The sequence below is a fragment of the Xyrauchen texanus genome, chromosome 29, assembly GCF_025860055.1.
Source record: "Xyrauchen texanus isolate HMW12.3.18 chromosome 29, RBS_HiC_50CHRs, whole genome shotgun sequence".
In the NCBI taxonomy this organism is placed as follows: domain Eukaryota; kingdom Metazoa; phylum Chordata; class Actinopteri; order Cypriniformes; family Catostomidae; genus Xyrauchen; species Xyrauchen texanus.
In genome coordinates, this window is record NC_068304.1 from 36,269,926 (window position 1) to 36,290,821 (window position 20,896).

At 37.1% G+C, this 20,896-nt stretch overlaps 2 protein-coding genes across 2 annotated transcripts in view; both read right to left on the reverse strand.

Moving 5' to 3' along the window:
• The window catches only part of LOC127623255 (tumor necrosis factor receptor superfamily member 19L-like), a 32,018-nt gene extending 21,017 nt beyond the window's left edge, over nt 1–11,001 (reverse strand). Inside the window, exon 1 of the mRNA XM_052097622.1 lies at nt 10,866–11,001. The gene's annotated coding sequence lies outside the window, so the exon portion shown is untranslated. The remainder of the gene's footprint in view (nt 1–10,865) is intronic.
• A 5,794-nt stretch (nt 11,002–16,795) lies between these two features.
• Nucleotides 16,796–20,896, reverse strand: part of LOC127623221 (rho guanine nucleotide exchange factor 17-like) — a 97,132-nt gene continuing 93,031 nt past the window's right edge. The window contains 2 exon segments of the mRNA XM_052097557.1: nt 16,796–19,994; nt 20,434–20,706. Coding sequence (XP_051953517.1) covers nt 19,783–19,994; nt 20,434–20,706 — 485 coding nt within the window. The 3' untranslated portion in view covers nt 16,796–19,782.

Consider the following 20,896-nt stretch of genomic DNA (forward strand, 5'->3'; position numbering starts at 1 on the left):
CCCCTCCTCCTCTACCACAGTCCTCCGATCATATGAGCCTTACCCGTGATTAGGTTACATTAAGGTTTAAAGGCTGTATTTTGGTTTGTTGAAGAAATTGTAGTGGAGAGGTTTTTTTTTTTTTAAGTAAATCTTTTCTAAACTCAACTGAATGTATAAAAATAAACAAAGACTAGAAAAATGAAAAACATGAATGAATGTATAAACACAATAATTAAGCTCAGACAACATGTGTCTGTCTGCAATTTTTCACGTTTCTTCTATTTTTGAAATCAGCAAATGTTTTCAGTGCTGTGCAGTCAGGCTCTTCATACCCTTAAGAAAACGGGTGACAAATATTAATTATATGGGGGACCTTTTAACTAAGTACATTAGGAAAATATTAATTTTAAGAATTACATTTTATTACTTTTTCATAATTTTGGTCACATTCTGGCTTTTAAAAAATGAACAAATAAAAGTATTCAATCAATACATAAGATATTATATTTCATATATTAATTGTGTTACATATTTATTGTTAAATTGCATAATTTGTACTATTTACAAGTATTTGCATTGATTTGTTGAACATGTGCTAAAACCAGTACTGTCTCTTTAACATAAAACAGCATTATTGTAAACAACACCTTTAAATAAGCACATGTCAACTAGAGAGGACTCGAATGGCTGCATGATGCATAATTAGAATTGAATGTTTTTCATAGTTGTTTTTGATCAACAACTCGCTGTAAAGAACAGAAAGGGTATTAAAAGAGACAGTATTCAATGACAAACGGGTTGCGCGGATCTCATGCTTGAACACACATTACACGGAACAACTTTTACTCTCAACACGCTGTGAAAGGTCTCGCTGCTGAACACTTCACAACTAAACTACACAATTACTGGTGAGTGTAATGGAAACATTTACCAGACAGTTGCCAAATATATTCACTTTAGACACATAGCATGACATTTGGTTGCAAATGCAAGTGATTCCCTCACATTGTAGTAGAGGGTTGCACATTGAGTGAAAGATTAATCTTTGGATTTAAGAATCAATATCAAGATATCGTTCAAATTAATATTGCGATTAATTAGAAAAACTATATTTTTACCCACCCTTACATATAAAATAACACATTTTAATACAGTAATGTACAGTAGGATTAGGGTCAGGATAACAAAAGATGCTTATCCAAGAACATGTCTTACTTGGAAAAGTCACTGCAATCCTCACAAACCATTCTCATTAAAGCTACACTATGAAGATTTTTTGTTAGAAATGAACCAATTAATGAGCAAGCACACCAACCATGTTTTTGCCTTACCCTGATTCACAATGGTAGGCCTATAATAATGATTTATTTTTTAGAGCTGATGGGATGGATTTGGGGGGAAATTGCATACTTCTGTCATTCGTCCGTGCGTGTTTTCGTCATGTCTGCAAATAAAGAAAAGAAGGTCCAGCTATACAGTGCATGTGCATGTTAGGTGTGGTAGTAGTTTGAAGCTGAAAGCTTGTAGTCACAACAAATGAGCGACACTGAACATGGATCATTCAAAAAGGCAATCCTCAGGGGAATCACCGTTTATTTAAAAAAAAAAGAAAGAAACCTCAAACTGAGAAGAGTCTACAAGCAACAGCGGAAAGTGTCAGAGACCGAAATAATAGAACACGAAACAACATCGGCTTTTCAGAGGTGGCGACAACTCCGACAAATTAAAGGATTTAAAACCAACCGAGAGATGGCTTTTTCTTGCTTGACATGTATTGCTCGACAAGATATTTTATTTGACCTATAATTCGCCAAGTAGCTCTCTTAGCTCGGTAGTTTGTTAGATACCGTTAGCCACTATGGGGGCATTTTATTATGGATTGTGGTACTGCAATTATGGTTCAATTTCATTTTCAAGGAAGCACAATGGGAAAAAAAAAATACTTTATGCTGGTAACAGTGCCAAAATCTAAACCAGTTACTAACCCTCTTTGACTGCTAGCTATAATTTCCATAAGTTTCCAATAAATCAAACACAGATCAAAGTTATTTCTTGGTCCTGTTCACTGTGAAGTCACAGTACATGGTTGTGTTTTCATTTTAATAAATTGTAGATTTACTACTGTAAAATATACTGTGAAAGTCATGTAACTATTAGCCAGGAATTTACTGTAAACTCACACTAAATTTTTTTATACTGTGCTTTATAGATATCCTTCTTTTTCATTCTTTATTTTGTTATTTTAATTTTTTTAAGGGGAGGTGGTGAGTATTGTTGTCAATAGTGACATTCGCTCTGATAAGATGATCACCTGTAATCATGGTTACACAGGTTCTCCTCAAAACATCAGATTCATCCACGCAGAAGAGCAGAGCCGGAGGCCAACTCACCTAATAAACAAAACAATGTTCCTCCACAAGTAACTTGCAGTTTTATTCTTCAACCGCTAGAGAGCCAAAAATTACATAGTGTAGCTTTAATTAAGCCCTGGTAAATTTTATTAATACTAATTGAGTGATTTAAGGGGATTCAAATGAAGAAGCAAAAATGAAGAAGCTGTCTGATCAAACATCCTATCATTGAAGCTTTGACTTTCGACTCGACAACACAGTACTCAACCCAACTCAGATCAAACATCTCAGACAGAAACTCAACATTGGTTCTGCCTAAATAAGAGCAGACTCACCCACATCCGGCAGAGCATAACTTAACTCAAGGCTAGTTAAATTAACATTTTTGGAACAATCAACCATTTCATGTAGCATCATGCAATTAAATGAGCGCAACAAACAAATTAGTTTACAGTTTTGGCAAAGACCATTATGTCGCCCTTCGTGTCAAATGACAGGGCTCTCGGGGGAAATGCTCACTAGCAGTAAATATAGAACTTTCAAGAAAGGTCCAGGAATCCCCACCGCTATAAAACCACCACCCAGAAATGGCTCGTCCTTCACATTTCAGTGGTAGTAGTGAGATCAGCTGCCAGTCGGACATGCATCATGCCTGGTTAAATTTAGCTCCTTCATTAAAAACCTATAAAGCTTGAATGAACAGTAATTACAGTTCTTGGAGTTCTTGCATCTCCATACTGTCCAGTTTATTTATTTTTCGTGTTTGGAATTTTGTGGCTTTGGAAGTGCATGAAAAACCATATAAAGTCAATAAAACAACAACAAACATAAAACATTTACCTAGAATTATCCATTTTTAGAACTATCATGATACAAATTGGAAGGGGTTGCCCTGAGCTGACGTTTGGAAGCGTTGCATTTTGCAGCTAAAGTCCTTGCCAGAATCATAGTCTTGCTCTAGGCGAACTCAAACAGAAGAATAGACCGGAACCAAGAATTAAAAAACAAGACAAAGCAAGCATTAATTTGAATTTACATTTAGTCTTTTAGCATACGCTTTTATCAAAAGCGACTTGAAGCTATTAATCCTAAGGAGGCAGTAATAAGTAAAATGCAGTAATAAGAAGTTACAAACTGCTCAGAGTAGCACAAGTGGAGAGGAAGGTGAGAGTCATTGGTAAAAGAATGGACAAATAATTTTTTTAACAAGACAAGAAAAAAGTTATCGCATTAGAAAGATTTGGTCAAGTGCTCATGAAAGAGATGCGTCTTAAGATGGAAAGTCATTCCACCAGCAAAGAACAGTTGAAGAGAAAAGTCCGGGAAAGTGATTTTGTGCCTCTGTGAATTACTACCACGTCCACGAAGCACAGTTCACCTACTGATAGTAAGCTTCTAGAGGGCACATAGACCTGAAGTAGTGAGTGTAGATAGGGGGGATTGGAGCCAAGCATGCATCAATGCCTTGAACTAGATGCGAGCAACCACTGGCAACCAGTGCATTTCGATTGCCAAAGAGAGGCGTAACGTGCTCTCTTGGGCTCATTGAACACCAACCATGCCGCCATGTTCTAGATCATTTGAGCATTCGCCACCATTACAAGTCTTCAATCTAGAAACCACAGTCTAGCCATTGGTTGATTGAAACATTTTTGTTAAGCTCTCAGAAGTTTCAATTAGGTTAGTTGAGATTCTACATCAAAATCAAGATGGTCAGTCAACAAATGTAATCCAAAATAGGATAATTTTTGCAGCACGATAAATGTTCAACCACAACAGGAAACACTTTTGCTAACCTGACATCTAACCTCATCCAAGTTATGAGTCTCAGAGGAATGATGCTGCTGGTTGGACATGCCACAAGTGGTCTTAAGGGAAGTTGGCTTAGGTGTTACAGCTTTGAGCCATAGTTGGACACCGAGGAGCTTAATACTAAGGTAAGGGACTTTCAAAGAACCCTTACCCCAAGTGTGAGCAATAGTAATAGTGATGCTACGTAAAAGAGTTTAAACAAGTGAGCTTGTTTTGTATCTCTGATTCACACAAGTTCAAAGTTTCAATGTTGACAGGCATCGTAACAGTATGTGTCACTTCCTGTTCTTGCCCTGAAACTCTTCACCACCACTGTTTTTTTGAAATACCAAGCAGCCTGATGATGCTGACAAATATAGCATGAGATTTTAATAGCCAGACACTTTTCATTTCACTGCACACATTGCTACTCCCTTCATAAATGGGAACTGACCATGGTTAGAATTCAGCTGCTTATAGCATGTTTTGATAAATACCCTGCATGTTTCAAGCTACTTGCAAGCCACGTGCTGCGGTACAGTGACAACCACACTGCCTCTGCTATGCAACAATTATGACACCCAAAAAAAGAGACACAATCATGCCGAATCAAAACCTCATCAGACAGAGACGAAAGTAGATCTGTATTTGACTGAAAGGCTTTCATTTTTCTTATGGAGAAACATGCATCTACAACTAAAATAGTACACTAACAGGGGAAACCAAGGTTGTATGGATCACTGTGGCAATACTGGGTCTACTCTGCTTTTGACTGAAAAGTGAATCAAATCGATTCACTTTCAACTCAAAGATTCACACCTCTAACACTGAAGATATTTAAATACCCTTTTAAATATATACATAGCCTATCCGGCTGGGGGAAAACACAAGACAAAAACACAATTTATACCTGCCTAAGATGGTTGGCAGGTCTTAGCTGGTTTAAGCTGGTCTCCCAGTCTGGTCAACCTGGAAAGTGTCCGAAATCCCTCTAAAACCTTAAAACAGACCAGTGATTCAGCTATTCAAAGGGGGCAATATCATTTTAAATATGTAACTACACTGCTAAAAGAAACAGCTTAAATCAGCCTAAGGTAGCTTGATGGTATTAGCCAGTTTAAGCTGGTCCTCCAGAATGGCCGACATGAAAATTGCCCTAAACCCCACTAAAACCAACAAAACACACCAGAGATTCACACCCCCCAACATTGAAGGTAATTAGAGGGCCAAACTCATTAAAATATCTAACTAACTTCCAAGCTAGTGGCTTACTGGTCTTAGCTGGTTTAAGATGGTTTATCTGTTCAGCCAGATGGTCTCCCAGCCTGGCCAAGCTGCAAAGTGTCCAAAATTGTTGTAAAACCATCAATGCAGACCAACCTAACCAGTTTGTGTGACCAGCTAACCAACAGGGAAGTAACAAATACTGGGAAAAACAGTAACCTAGGAGAGTAGTAAAATTATGTTTATGTGAAATCAGTACGAATGACTTAACATTTAAATAGCATTTTTTTTCAGAGTCAAATAAAAGGTAGAGGTAAATAAGGTGTTGTTGTTTGTTTTGAAGTGCCTCACTTTCCTGTTTTTGACCTTTTGGTGTTAAAAGACTAGTTCTGAGATACAAAAACAGGATTATGTGCCGTGTGCATCATTCTGCTGTGGTTTCTCCTGGACAAAAAACAATTACTGTATGAGATAAACCATTTGCTTGTCCAAAATAAGGCCCTTAATGTCATACCTAAAATAACAGGGACTGTGCCAATAGATACAAGTTGCTATTATATACTGTACGTACCACATATAAGATTGAACCATTCACAACATAAATATTGCTGAGGATAAATACATTAAATACATAATTGTCTCATAAGTATTAGGATGTGTCTATGTTTAAATGTGTTTGTTGTTTACTTGTCTACTCTTGTTTGTAGTTTTCCATTATGTTTTTTACTCTAGTAAACCCAAGCTGGGCAGAGAATGTAAAATGACACTGTCAGACAGAGTCTCATTGGTGTAGGATTCCACTTGTTTGATTGACGGTGTGACATTATGGCCTATAAGGCAACAGAGATCTGCTAAATCTGTAACTATAGAAGAAACTGTGATGATGGGCTACTTTAATGGTGTTTTTTGTAAATTTTGTAGCTTGACAGCCCTTGGTAACTATGAATCGTCATTATTTAAAAACCCTTACCCTGAGTATAAGCAATATGCAGTTGTTAGCAAGCTACAGTTATCTTCTAAACCTCATAGATACATATAAAATCCCCATATAGAGAGCTTACTGTGCCTCATGCTAGATGCGTCCATGCAACAGTTACTGTACATTTACTTTTACACTACAGCAGCACACATCGCCACAAAGACCAACATAAAGGGAGACTGTTGCTATTCAGAAAGTGATGACACAGCACTTGGTGTCAGAGCCACATTTGGTTCAGGCCTCAGAGTCTTTCAGGGTGTCATTAGAGGGCACTGACATACATGTGACAGGAAGTCACCCCCACACTCCCATCAGATGGAAGGGCCACATGACCTTGGCTGGCACACTGCACAAAGTGCTAATCCATTAATTAGCACCAGGCAGCACAGGTGACATTCCTAAAGCAAAGACGAATTACAAATTCAACAAGATACTGAGTCAGACAGTGGGTGACCAACCAAAGGCAAAGTTTGTAACCTTCTTCATTTGAGACCTTTAACTTGATCGGAAGAGTTTGATAACCAACTTACATAGCAAGACGTGCTTCCTTTGTCAAGGCATACAAATTCTCAAATCAGAAAGCCTCTACATCTAAACAGATTTCCTCTGTTTTTTCAAAATCAAGGCCTCCTCGTTGACGTTGTGCTTGCATATGGATGCATTTAACATTCCTGCTCTCACTGGCCTGGGAAGGTGGAATTCCCCCTTGGAAACAGGGATTGTTCCATTCTCTCATTAAAAAAAGCATTTCCATACAGTTTATTTTCTGACCGAAATAATGAGATTGTGTCCCCCCCAAGGTTCTTCTCCTTTCTCTTAGTTTTCCAGCAGTCTTACAAATTCAGCAACAGCCTGTCTGCATTTTACAGTCCAAACCTATCTCCAAGCAATTTTGCTGATCAAGCTGTGAGAATCTCAGCTCAACATAAGGATTTAATTCATATTTATTTGCAACAATGATGTCAGCTAAGTTATAGGGTGATAACATACATTCCTCCTCTGTATGATTTATTAATGATTTTTGCTAAGGCAAACATCACTATTACTATTACTTATACTCAGAGTTGAGGCAAGGGTATACTTCCCTTTTTCACATTACCCTTATGTCTAGCGCATGGTTGAACGCTCAAGCCATATACTGTTTTGTCCATTGTTTTCTAAGCGAACAGATTTACGATTTTGGCTTGGCAGACAATAAAACAGGACATAAAAGTCCCATTAACTAGTGATGTGCACGAGTAATTGACTAATCGAGCACTCGTTCTGCACCAGCAAGTCGACTATTAAAAACACTATTTGAATATCGTAAAATGACTTTTTGAAATGCTAAAATGTTTCACAAATGTTAAAAATGTGATCGACTTAAGAGTTTATATATGTGCCTTACCATAATGCCATCAGCATTGGTTTCTATGTAAGCTCCTGATGAGTTCAAATGTTTTTTTCTATTATTATTTGTCATTTTTTTATGCATATTTTTGTTTTTCCCCAAAACAGAGTTTGATGAAATTTGCTTATTTTGAAACCTTTCTCAGTAACTTCTGTGAATAAAACTAAATATCAATGTCACGTACTTTACATATGGATGTATTTCACCTTATTTTTAACTTTTTAATTTATAAGTAATTTGTGGGTTAGAGTTACTCAACTACAAAATTACTCAATAATGCCCATCCATACCATTAACTCCGAGATGTTTTTAAAGAACCAGAATTTCATAAGCTGGGATTCAATCCACATTTTTAATGCAAATTTTAGTATATCCCATAAAAAAGCTTGATGGAAACAACAACGTGAATAAAAACTCCAACATTTGATAAGAAGAAATGCACATAAACTGCGTAAACAAAAATATCCCTTTAGAATGGGAAAATTATTGGCAACAGTTACCTCCAAGAAGTGTCTGAAATGGTATAGAAGCATGACTATTGAGACTTGGGGATGGGCTTTTTTGACTTGGGTCAGAAAACAACCACCAAGCAAAAACACTGAATACCCTACTAGCAATCACCTAGCAGCGCACCAGCATTGTGGAGACAACTTTAGCCAACTCACATTCTCTTCAGAAAACGACTGTAGTTACTGTATGTAATGCTGACAGTGCAGTAGTAAACGTATGTTCATTTGCAGGGCTCGCACAGTCAGCAGAACTCATGTGGAAACAGTCAATCCCTGCTGACCTGGGGTCATTGCAGTCCGTGTGTCAGCAGCGCCCAAACCACACAAAGGTCAATACGAACATTGCAGCCAACACAGGTAGCCCGTCTGAACGCAAAAGAAGGTTTGTGTCTGGTAAAACCGCCCAACAAGTAATGCAACTTTAGTTAAACCATTGATTTCTGTATTCAGAATGGATTTCGCCCAGACCACTTTTTCATCCAAATTTTAGCGGAGCGTGCCCAATGTCAGAGGGTGAAGGCTGCAATGAAACTCCCACTTCAAAAGTTGGAACTGGTGCTCTCGCTCCAGTCTAGGTCAAGAAAGGAGCATGGGTAATTACATATAAGAGACCAAGCTAGACCTTTCAGGGTTCCGGGCAGAGTCCGTTCTTGCTTGGACATCACACTTACAGAATTTGAAACAACCGGATGTCTGCTTTCCATGAGGATGAGCAAATTAACTCTATCAAAACAAAATGATGCATACATGTAAGAAATGCACAGACTGCTATGCAAACACTGCATTCCGCAACATTAAAAGTCAAATTATACAATGGGAAATTATTTTTTGTGTTTAATGAAAATATTGATTAAAAGATTGACTACTAAATGGAGGGTTCACCCAAAAATGAAAATGATTTCATAATTTACAAAGCCCCTTATGACTCTCTTTCTTCCATGGAACAGAAAAGGAGAGAAAATTTAGTCTCATTTACAAGCTTTTCATCACACTGTTTTATGAGCCTAAAAGTTACTAAAGTGTTGCTGGGCCCTCATAAAGCAATGCCAAACACTGCAACAATATTTCACATTTTTTCAAGTATAAGCATAAACCGTGTTTAGACAGCTTGAGAAAAAAAGCTCTCAAACTACAAAGCCATGGCAATTAAGACTTACGCTTTCTGAAAGTCCAGGGTCTGTGCCAACACTGCGTATCACTTTAATATGTATGGAGCATTTTCAAACGATGTTAATTATTATGACAAAGGTGGCGTTTTGTAAATTAAAAACTTTTACCTTAGAATATTGGAATGCCGACATTTACAATGCCTGTAGGCCTAAATATATATTGTATAATGTTTTATAACACAGTATATCTCTTTATAGTGCAGGCTGTTAATTATGCATCCAGTACAAACGTGTTTTCAGCTGGTAAAAACCACAGCTGGGGCAGTGCGTGTCAAAGTCTGGTGCCAGGGTGTGTGTGCGTGTATGTGTGTGCAAGTCTGCCAGTGGGCGACGCATCATTATGAAGTGTATTTAAACAAGATCGCTTCATTCTGCTAGTTACCTCAGTTCACTAGAACAGTTCAGGATCTCTGAATGATTTGTTAAAGTGAAGTGGATGACAACATGACGAGTCATATATAAAAAACTGTATAACATTGTTTTATAACAACAATAAATGCAGTTCCTTATTCGGTTGTCATGCATCAGAATTTACAGACACTCAGTGTCATTTGGTACACTGTACAATGTATATGACACAGATATTAAAATGAGCTTTTCTAATAGTTTTCTTAGCAGACTCAGGCTGCTTTTATATAGTCATAAAATCAGAGTTGATCTTAATTAAATGAAAATGTAACACTTTATTCTAAATTTCATTACCAACATTAAATAATCTTAACAGATTACTAAAATATACCAAGGCAACCATAGTTTTTGCAAAAATATCAGTTACTATTATAGTACTAGCACTACTGTAAAATCATAGATATCATGTATTTATTATTTAACTGGAATAACAATGACATTTTGGTGGAAACTATAATGATATGGTACATTTTTGTAGGGCTTATGTACATTTAAAAAAAAAAAATATATATATATATATATATATATATATATATATATATATATATATATATATATATATATAATATGAATTAAAGTTTCGTTACATTATACTTATTTGAATGTAAATTAATGTGTTTGTTTTTTTAGCATTATAACAATGTAATAATGAAAGTGTTACCAGATTCGCTTACTGTATTTCTAGAACTTTTACAATCCTAATAAATGCTTAATAAAGAGTGTGTTTACATCATCTTGCGGCTCATTGTGTTCTACAGCCCATAATAAACGTAATTAAAGTGTTATTATGATTTATACATCAGTATGATGATGAGTTAGACAGAAAACTAAAATTAAACTCAACAGGGCACATTTCTTTTGTCACCAGTTTGGAATGTTACATTGTATTTCATTTGAGATATCAGCCGAACTCGTCATATATCAAAATCTAAACACCAAAATATAGAATTCACACTTTGTATCCATCGTGTAAGACACTGAATATGCCGCGAAAAGGACGCATCCGCCCTGCTATAACACGCAGGCAACATTCACACATAGAGAATAAAGTTTGTATCTTACCTGTTTTTTTACATTGAAATCATAAGAGTGCTATAATCATGGTCTGGCTGATGTGATCTATAATTAGACAAAGAAAGAGAGAGAGAGAGAGGAGCCGGCGAAGAACCGCATAGATGAGCTGTGTGCCATCCAAAATTTTAACCGACACAAAGTAAAGAAAGAGAAACACGTCACAGCGTGTGTACTGTAATATGAGCTGTACTCACCCCACCTCTCTCTCTCTCTCTCTCTCTCTCTCTCTCTATTCAATTAAAAGGGGCTTCATTACCATGAATGTAAACAATACAATATTGCCAAAGCAGAGCATAAAAACAGAACTACACCTTAATCTATAATTCAATAACTCTCTCTCTCTTTCTCTCTCTCTCTCTCTCTCTCTCTCTCTCTCTCTCTCTCTCTCTCTCTCTCTCTCTCTTCATTCATTGCAGTGCAGTTTCTTCTCGGTCTGATCACTGGAGGAGCCTACTATGGGTCTTCATAACAGTGTGTACTGTAATATTACAGTTTATACACAAAATGTATTTTGAAGACGAAAAGCTCATAAATGCAGCCTAAAAGTAATCCATAAGACTACAATGGTTTATTCCATGTCTTTTGAAGTGATCCAAATGGTCTTGGGCAGAGCTGGAGTGGAATAAAAATCGGCCTGGGATTTTACATGGGGGGGTGCATATTGTAGCGCCATTTTGTGGTCCGTTCTGCATAACGCGGCGGCTCGTTTGAGCTGATCGCGGCCCATTCAGCACGTTTTGTGGCCAATCCGCCCCTGATCGGCACCAAAATGCATCGGCCCACCGGGAAAATGCCCGGTATGCCAGATTACCAGTTCAGCTCTGGTTTTGGGTGAAAATAGACCAAAGCATAACTAATTTGTTACTATAAATCTTGACATCTGGAGTCTACTTTGCGATCATGATTTTAAGTTTGATTACACCACCTAGCATCATCTAGCGCTCTGCCCATGCATCAAGCACTAGGAAGTGTAATCGAGCTTGAAATCATGATCATGTCTTCAGACTGCAATCACAAGATTACATTTTGGTCTGTTCTCAACCAAAATCATTTGGATCACTTCAGAAGACTGGATTAAACCACTGGAGTCATATGGATTTCTTTTATGCTGCCTTTATGTGCTTTTTGGAGCTTGAAAGTTTTGGTCACCATTCACTTGCATTGTATGGACCTGCAGAGCTGAGCTATTCTTCTAAAAATCTCAGTTTGTTTTCTGCAGAAGAAAGAAAGTCATATACATCCTGAACGGCATATGGGTGAGTAATTTATGGTCAAATAAATCCAATTCCCAATCCGAGTTTCTTATAGCATACAGAGACATGCAAACATATTTTGCTGCCACTCTGACATGATTTTCTCCAAGTAGAGGATACAGTGGCTTACTCTTACTCTCCCTGTGGAAGGCTCACGCTGAAATGTGTATGACAGCTGTTTTTCCTTTTGTATTAAGCTGTGTGATAATAAAGGCTTTTTAATTAATAAGAGTGCCATGGTTATCCAGCATTTTATTTTTGGCCCCAAAAAGCATTTGAAGACTTTCGTCTAAGTTGCACTTCAAAATACAGTAAATCAATGTTAGATAAATCAAATCTGCATCTGGCATCTGCAAACAAATGATGCTAGAGCTTTTCTTAGAACTAACTTTACGTATAGGAGTCATTTTGCAGTTACATTTAAGCAGGTGGAATCAAGGTGATTTTTAATGGATGTATGAATTGAGTTCCCCTCAAAGTTTAGTTCATCATATTAAATATAGGGACATGTTCCACTACTAAACATTTCACAACCACAAATTGTCACAATACTTTTTGTCTTCGCTTTGAACAAACAGTACATTTATTGTTTAATCAAATCAAACCTAAGCAAATAAACTTCTTTTTGCAAAAGCTTTTACCTAAAAAAGTGGGCTTGTGCTATCTTTCTTTAAAATACATGACACTTGTTTTAAAATTTTGTTATTTCATTTATTAATATTCCGAAATTTCTAACCATGGCACTGCAAATTTGAGGTCACAGCAAATAGGGGAGTTTTGCTGTATTGGAATGTTTATGAAAAAAGACAGATGAGACTCTTTTGATAACTTTAATCCCATCTCCTCTCTTTCTCTCTCTCAGCTCACGAGTCTATGCGTGGAATGCACCCGTGCCCCAAGAGCACACGCAGCAGGGCGGTTTAACGGAATTCTCACACTAACTCTCGTCATTCCGGGTGCGTCACTCACAGCCTGAATAGAACATAGGGGAAACTATCAGTGTCAGTACAATGAACACTAAAGACAAACACAGGGGGGTGCAACAAATAGGCCTAACATTTTGTTGGCTGTTGATTTTAGTCAGAATTAAAGAAAATAAGGTAGAAATTAAGATAGTATTCCAGGTTTAATACAAGTTAAATTCAGTCCACTGCATTTGTGGCATAATGTTGATAATCTCAAAAAGTAGGCTACTTTTGACTCCCCTCCTTTTCTTTAAAAAAAAACAAAAAACAAAAAGGGGGCAAAATCAGTTCCAGACAGGCACTTACAAAGAAAGCGAATCGGGATGATCTGTAAATGTAATAACTCACTGTTTCAAATGTATAACCACAAGATGTATACATGTGTCAACATGATTTTATTGTGGTGAAATCGCTTACTAACCCTTTCTGTGTAAAGTTAGCCAATTTTACAACTCTGTTGCCATGAAAACGCAGTAAATCCTGTAATCCTGAAAAACTATGATTTACACAACTTTTCAGCTCAAATAATACACACGTTTTAACAGAAGTGCTTTTATAAAATATAAGCTTCACATTTTCCCCATTCACTTCCATTGTACAGTGCCTTATTGTAACATCAAAATTTGTTTCTTTTTTTTAAGAAAAGGAGGGATGAGTCAAAATATATTTTTTTGTGGTAAGTAACATTTTGCCACAAAATTCTGTCGACTGAGCTTAAGTTTTATAGAACCCAGAATATTCCTTAAAGACCAATAGTAGCGTTCTCATTGTGTATTTTTACAGTTTTCCACATTTTAGAATAGGCCTACATCAAATAACACAAATGGAAACATGGAAATTATGAAGTGACCAAAATGTTTAAATCAAAACTATGTAATATTGCCGCTTCTTTAAAGTAGTCAGCCTTTGCCTAGAGCTCTGCACACTATGGTTATTCTCTCAACCAACTTCATCAGGTACGTTCTGAGATGCTTCTTAAAGGAAATAATTACCCCAAAAATGAAAATTCTCATAATTTCCTCACCCACATGCCATCCCATATGTTTACGACTTTCTTCTGCAGAACACAACCGAAGATTTTTAGATGAATATCTCAGCTTTGTAGGTCCATACAGTTCAAGTGAATTGTGACCAAAACTTCGAAGCTCCAAAAAGCACATAAAGGCAGCATAAAAGTAATCCATATGACTCCGGTGGTTTAATCCATGTCTTCTGAAGTGACCCAAATGAGGTTACAGTGAGAACAGACAAAAATATAACTTGTTTTTTTTTTAATTTTGACAAATAATTTAATTTAGTCTCCTTGGCAAACATGATTACAAGCTTGACTACATTTCCTAGTGCAATCTAGCACTCGGCGCATGTGTTAAGCACTAGGAAGTGTAATCGATCTTTAAATTATGATCCTGCCAAGAGACTGTAATGGCAAGATGTATAGTGAAAAAGGAGTTACATATTGGTCCGTTCTCACCCAAAATTGATTAGATCACTTCAGAAGACATGGATTAAACCACTGGAGTCTTATGGTTTACTTCTATGCTGCCTTTATGTGCTTTTTTCAGCTTAAAAGATTTGGTCTCCATTCACTTGCATTTAATGGACCAACAGACCTGAGATATTCTAAAAATCTCCATCTTTGTTCAGCAGAAGAAAGAAAGTCATACACTTCCGGGATGGCATGAGGTTGAGTAAATGATGAGAGAATTTTCATTTTTGGGTGAAGTATTCAGTATTTGAGTTCCCATGTATGCTGGACACTTTTTGGCTCCTTTTCCTTTACACTCTCTACTCCAATTCATCCATTATATATAAAAAAAGATTTTGCAATCAAATTCATAAAGACTCAAGTGTAAACCCAAAACCTGTGATTAATAATGTACATACTAAATGGCACAAAACATCCTTTTTCTCCTCGCCCATACAGAATGTGCATGTTCATTTGATCTTATTTGAGTATTTTGATCCGTTGATGCTTCTAAAGACCTTAAAAGATGTTTTGGGTCTTAATTATACGATTGAAAGAGAGGATAAGCTTTATGGTTTGAATGGACCTGAAGTTACTCTGTAACCTGAGAGAAATCTTCAATAGAAAGCCTACATCATTCTTTGGTTTCACATCAACTGCATCAGAATAAAACCCAATCTTTCACGAAAGCCATGAACAGCATTTGGCCGATGAATGTCCATTGCGTGAGATTATAAGGCTTTCTTTGTGCTGCCACACAACTATTTCCCTGTGTAATGATGTGAATTGGCCTGGTGTATTTCATTTAGTTTGTATGGACACTGGAGAGCAATTCAAAACACTGTGCTATTAAGCTATGAGCAACACAAGTACGGGGTTAGTTCTGTGTGGGTTGTAATTTAAGCAAGATATGTTCACATCAGTGTTCAACACACCATGAAGTCTACGTTAGCTTTGAGGTCATCCATGTACAAGTGTACATTTAAAAGTTGACAAAAAGTTAAAGCAGATGCACATTGCCCAGTTTTCTTTTCTGGGAAACCAGACCACAGATATTGATGAGCCATCTTGCGCTTCACAATGGTTTGTCCAATAAAATGCCCTCTAGAATGAGAAAGTGCCCTCCCCCTAAATGAAAAATAAAAAAACTCCCACACTACCCACTTTTAAGGGAAAATTTTTGACTGAAAATCTGAACTAATAAAAGCAAAGTAAAGTCAGGCCCATATAGGTGGGGTCAAGGAGCATCAAAGTAAATGATGTGAACTAAATATTTAGAAATCTGGATCCAGCAGCGGAATAAAAATAAGAGGTAATTCTGACTTTATATCTCACAATTTTTATTATTTCTCGCAATTATAAGATATAAAGTCGCAACTGCAAGAAATCAAGCCACAATTTTGAGTTATAAACTCAAAACTTACGAGAAAGATTCAGATTTGCGAGTTTATATCTCATAATAAGATGTAAAATGAAGTTGCAGTTGTGAGCTATAAAGTCACAATTGCGAGTTTAAATCTTTGTCACACACTTAAAAGTATTAAAGATCCAATTTTGAGAATTATAGTCACAATTTTGAGAAATAAAGTCAGAATCAGTGGCGGAGCAAGGGGGTGGCCACCATGGACAGAAGCCTGGCAACCCCATTGGCCACCCCACTCACAATTGCTGTTTTAGAGGTGAAATCACCGCTGTACAAACTTAACACGTGTGCACACAAGTCGCCAAACCTCTCCGTCCCGGGTGTCATTGTATCTACTCAACCCCCCCCACAGTCCGACGATATAAAAACGCTGCCTGAACAATTCTGTGCCCCCACAAACTGATCGCTTGCCCATGCCTTGCCACCCCTTTGAAAAAAATTCCTGGCTCCACCCCTGGTCAGAATGACCATTTATTTCTTTATTCCGAGGCGGGATCAAGGCGCTATTGAATTCCGATGGCGTATACAGAATATTAAGTGCATTTACATGCACATCAGTACATTGATAACCCAAAATCAGCTTATTAAAAAAACCTGACAATGAAAGAAAATTTGAAATCATGGAATACTTCTCTGCTTTTACATTTACATTTATGCATTTGGCAGACGCTTTTATCCAAAGCGACTTACAGAGCCCTTATTACAGGGACAATCCCCCCGGAGCAACCTGGAGTTTTAACTTAAAAAGGTAAACGGGCATGCACACTTCACTGGCACACATTGGATAAGACTGTAAAAATGCAGGTAAAGGTGTTTGACTCTGTCATCAGTGAAATGTTTAATTACAAAGAAACCCACAGTGGCAAAATATGACATGTAACAGGAAAACGATGTGAAATGAGCACGTCGACTGTTACAGCTGGTTTTCTTTTCTTCTTTTAAAATCCTGTAATAGTTTTAATTTAAATGAGATGGCACATGCCAAATGAGGAAAAAAACAACAGACACAATACTTGTAAAAAATAAGCCATTAGATTCATTTGAATACTCGTGGACAGTGAGAGCACTATGTACAGAGAAAAGGCAATATATACCAATATTTACAATAAACACAGAGGACGTTTTTCACTAGAAAGGGAATAGAGGGTTACTTACAACAGTCTCAACTCGATTTGATTTGGCTATTTGATTAAAAAACAAAACTATGCAATGCAGACTTTAAGAAAATATGATTCTTTGTGGATCTTGTATATAATAAGGCAAAGGCGATTCTTATTTTCAATAGTAGCAGAAATGCTTTGACAGTTTCTTCCTGCAGGTAAAGAATTAGACCACAAGTTCTTGGCACTAACATTCATGTCTACAAACAAACTGAAGCCTTGAAATGATGCCTGTATATTTCCTTGGAGCAAATCACATGACCTCACATGCATCCTAATGAAATCACAGGGAATTCAGTGGATTGTGGATTAAGGTGAGCGCACATTTGGGGGGTGTTTGTGACTGACTACATCTTTCAGACGTTCGGCTCTTACAAGATCAACCAAGGCAGCTGAAATGGCTCATTTCACAGGAAATCAATCAAACTGTTGGCATGAGGTGCAAGCGGAGCGGTATAGCAGTTAATTCCCTCTCCACAATGAATGGAAAGGCCGTAACCTGTATGTCTTTTCTATGCGTCATAATCTAAATGAAGACACATTAATAATCAAGCACAGATTGTCTCTCTCGAACTCAAACTCTACACATCAAATCAGCATTATGTATTGTAACATGACCCAGTGGACAATTTATTTACCAGTATCCTTCCCAATTCCCTTTCCTGGAAAAAAAAAAAACATTGATAACCAACAAAGCTGTCATAAGGTGAATCTCACAAAATCTGTCAAGAAATGTCCAGGCCATATTTGATATTTGACCTCAAAATGAGGAAAGACATTATTTCACATATTTTGCATCAAGAAAATTAAGCACACCTTAGAACCATTAAGATTACTTTTGTATTGTGACTTTTTATTTTATTTGAATTTTCTTTATGCAAAATAAAATGTAGTATTTTCTCTTGTAATTTTGGGATGAAATATGAATTCTTTTGTGAGATCCGCTGGAATATTGTTTACATTTAAATTTTTTGAAACGAACTCAAGAAACAAGACCTCACTTACTCAGATTTTAGATGTGCGACAAAATCTTTCAGTAGAGAAAACGGCAGACTATCATATTTATAAATTAAGTGCTAAACAAAATTATAATAATAAAAAATAGCTACGAATAAAACTGAAAAAAAAAAACCAAAAAAAAAAACATAAATACTGTACAAAATAATTTGTCACAATACCTACACAGTATAATGGAATGTCATTGCTGTTCTTTTACATAATGTAGTGAAACATCATTTTTTTTTTATACATAAAGAATGATTTGATAACCAAAATAATAAAACCAAAATGTTTAATAACTCTGACTGCGAGTCTGTTGATTACTGAGAGTAGTAAAGTGTGTGTGTGCGGCTAAACAGTGAGTGTTTGTGTGTTGTATAGCAGTTTGTAGGTACTCTAGCCATATATTGCACATTGATTACTTACGATTAACTCCCATCTCGTCCAGAATGGCGCAACTGAGAGGTTTAACAAAAAAACATCTTCATTCTTGAATGAAATCACAGTCTAAAAAGACCAGTAGTTGAACACTCTGACTGTAAAAGTGTTTTTTTCTTTTGTCAGGATCCACCCTCCCTCCTGTGATGCATTTCAAATGCTCTTTCTATCCATCTATAACTTTGACCTTTCTCATAAAAACATTAAAAGAACAGCTCACCCAAAAATGAAAATTCTGTCATCATTTACTCAGACTAATGCCATCCCAGATGTGTATGACTTTCATTGCAGAACACAAATTATGATTTTTAGAAGAATATTGCAGCTCTGTAGGTCCTTAAAATGCAAGTGAATGGGTGCCAAAATTTTATGCACTAAAAAGCACATAAAGGCATCATAAAAGTAGTCCATACGACTCCAGTGTTTTAAACCATATTTTATGAAGCAATATGATAGGAGTGGGTGAGAAACAGATCAATCTGTATATCCCTTTTTTGCTAGAAATTGATCTCCCCACACAGTAAGTGGCAATATGCATGAAGAACGTGGATCACCAAAAAACACAAGAAGAAGAATGTGAAAGTGATGTGTTTCTCACACACATCTATCATATCACTTCTGAAGACATTGATTTAACCACTGGAGTCTTATGGATTACTTTTATAATGACTTATGTGATTTTTGGAGCTCCAAAAGTTTGGCACCCATTCACTTGCATTGAATGGACCAAAACAGCTGAAATATTCTTCTACAAATATGAATTTGTGTTCAGCAGATGAAAGAAAGTCACACACATCTGGGCTGGCATAAGGGTGAGTAGATCATGAGAGAATTTTCATTTTTGGGTGAACTATTCCTTTAACTACTTATTGTTCCTTATACAATGTTAATTTACTTTCTCTCTTGTTTTTCTGTCAATTCTTACTTAAATTTTTCTGTCTTCTTTTAACACAGTTTCTAAAGTTTTCTATGAGTTTAACACAATATTTAAAGCACTCACAGGAAACACCACTTGGCAAGCGTGATCGATTTCTTACACCAAGAAACTAAATGACAGAGAGCATTGACCAATATCACAACTTGACAGAAACGAACACCCCATTTTTTATGTCTTAGATGCATCAGAGAACAGGAAATGGCAGGGTTTCAGGGGGAAGTGCGTGAGCTAGTCCAGTGGCTTGTTTGGAGAGGCGGGGCTTCTGTTACACACGCCACAGCAGCAAGTGGTTGGTGCTGTCGTCCCGCCCCACTGTCTCGCTGCTGTTGGTCAGTCTGAAGTCTTCATAGCCGTCGCCGCCACTGATACCCAGCAGGTTGGATTTAACTGGCAGGAGGGTGGAGGCGCGCCGGTGGGCGGAGTCTCTTCTCTGCAAACCTCCAGCGCTGTTTTCAGTGTTGTTCTGCGAGGAGTTCACTAGAATAAACAATAAAAGTTCTTATTACAGTGCACTCTGGAATACTTAATTCTGATTGGTCAATCGAGCCATCTAGTCTAGGGGTTCCATTTTCGGAACATAAACACCAATAGAACTCGGGCACAAACCGGTGTTATTCAGCTGGAGACTCCGTGGTCGCTTTCTTACAAATAGAAAGTAATTGCTAAAATTTTCTTACTTTGTATAATTTTTGTGCAGTATTTTGTCTTGTTTTCCAGTAAAAATATACAAACATCTTTAAAACAAAATAATTTTACACAAGAAGCTAAGTCTCTATTTCATAGAAATATAAAGAAATTAAGTTAGATTTAGGTTTAAATTGTATGTATAATTGGTCTAAATTATGTAGAAATATCTTGTCAGATCCTCTGTTAATATTCACCCAACTGAGGGATTTGACTTGAAAGTGCAACAAACCTGACTCTGACTGAGGAGGGAAGTTGACGTCGAAGTCCTCGGGAAGCTCTATGCACGTGAGGAATCGGACGTGTCCGGTGTGGCCGTGAGTGGAGCCCATGGGGACGAGGGGAGTGCGCACAGTGCCTGGCCCAGTGCTGGAGGACACGGGTGGGATAGCCAGAGTCAGGACCACCCCTGCACTGGTCCCAATCCACAGCAGGTCTTTGCATGCTAACAGAGCGGTGATCCGCAAACACGCTGCTTTGTGCTGACGGATAATAGCATCAGAACCTATGAGGAAAAATTCGACTGTTTCAGTAAGGCACTTACAATGGAAGTGAATAGGGCCAGTCCAAAAGCATAAACACACACACTAACCACAACACGTAACAAGTTAAAAATTTTAGTGTGATAAATTCTGTATTCCAGGATTTACCAGATTACATGGTTTAACGTTGTTACCTCATATTAACAACAAAAT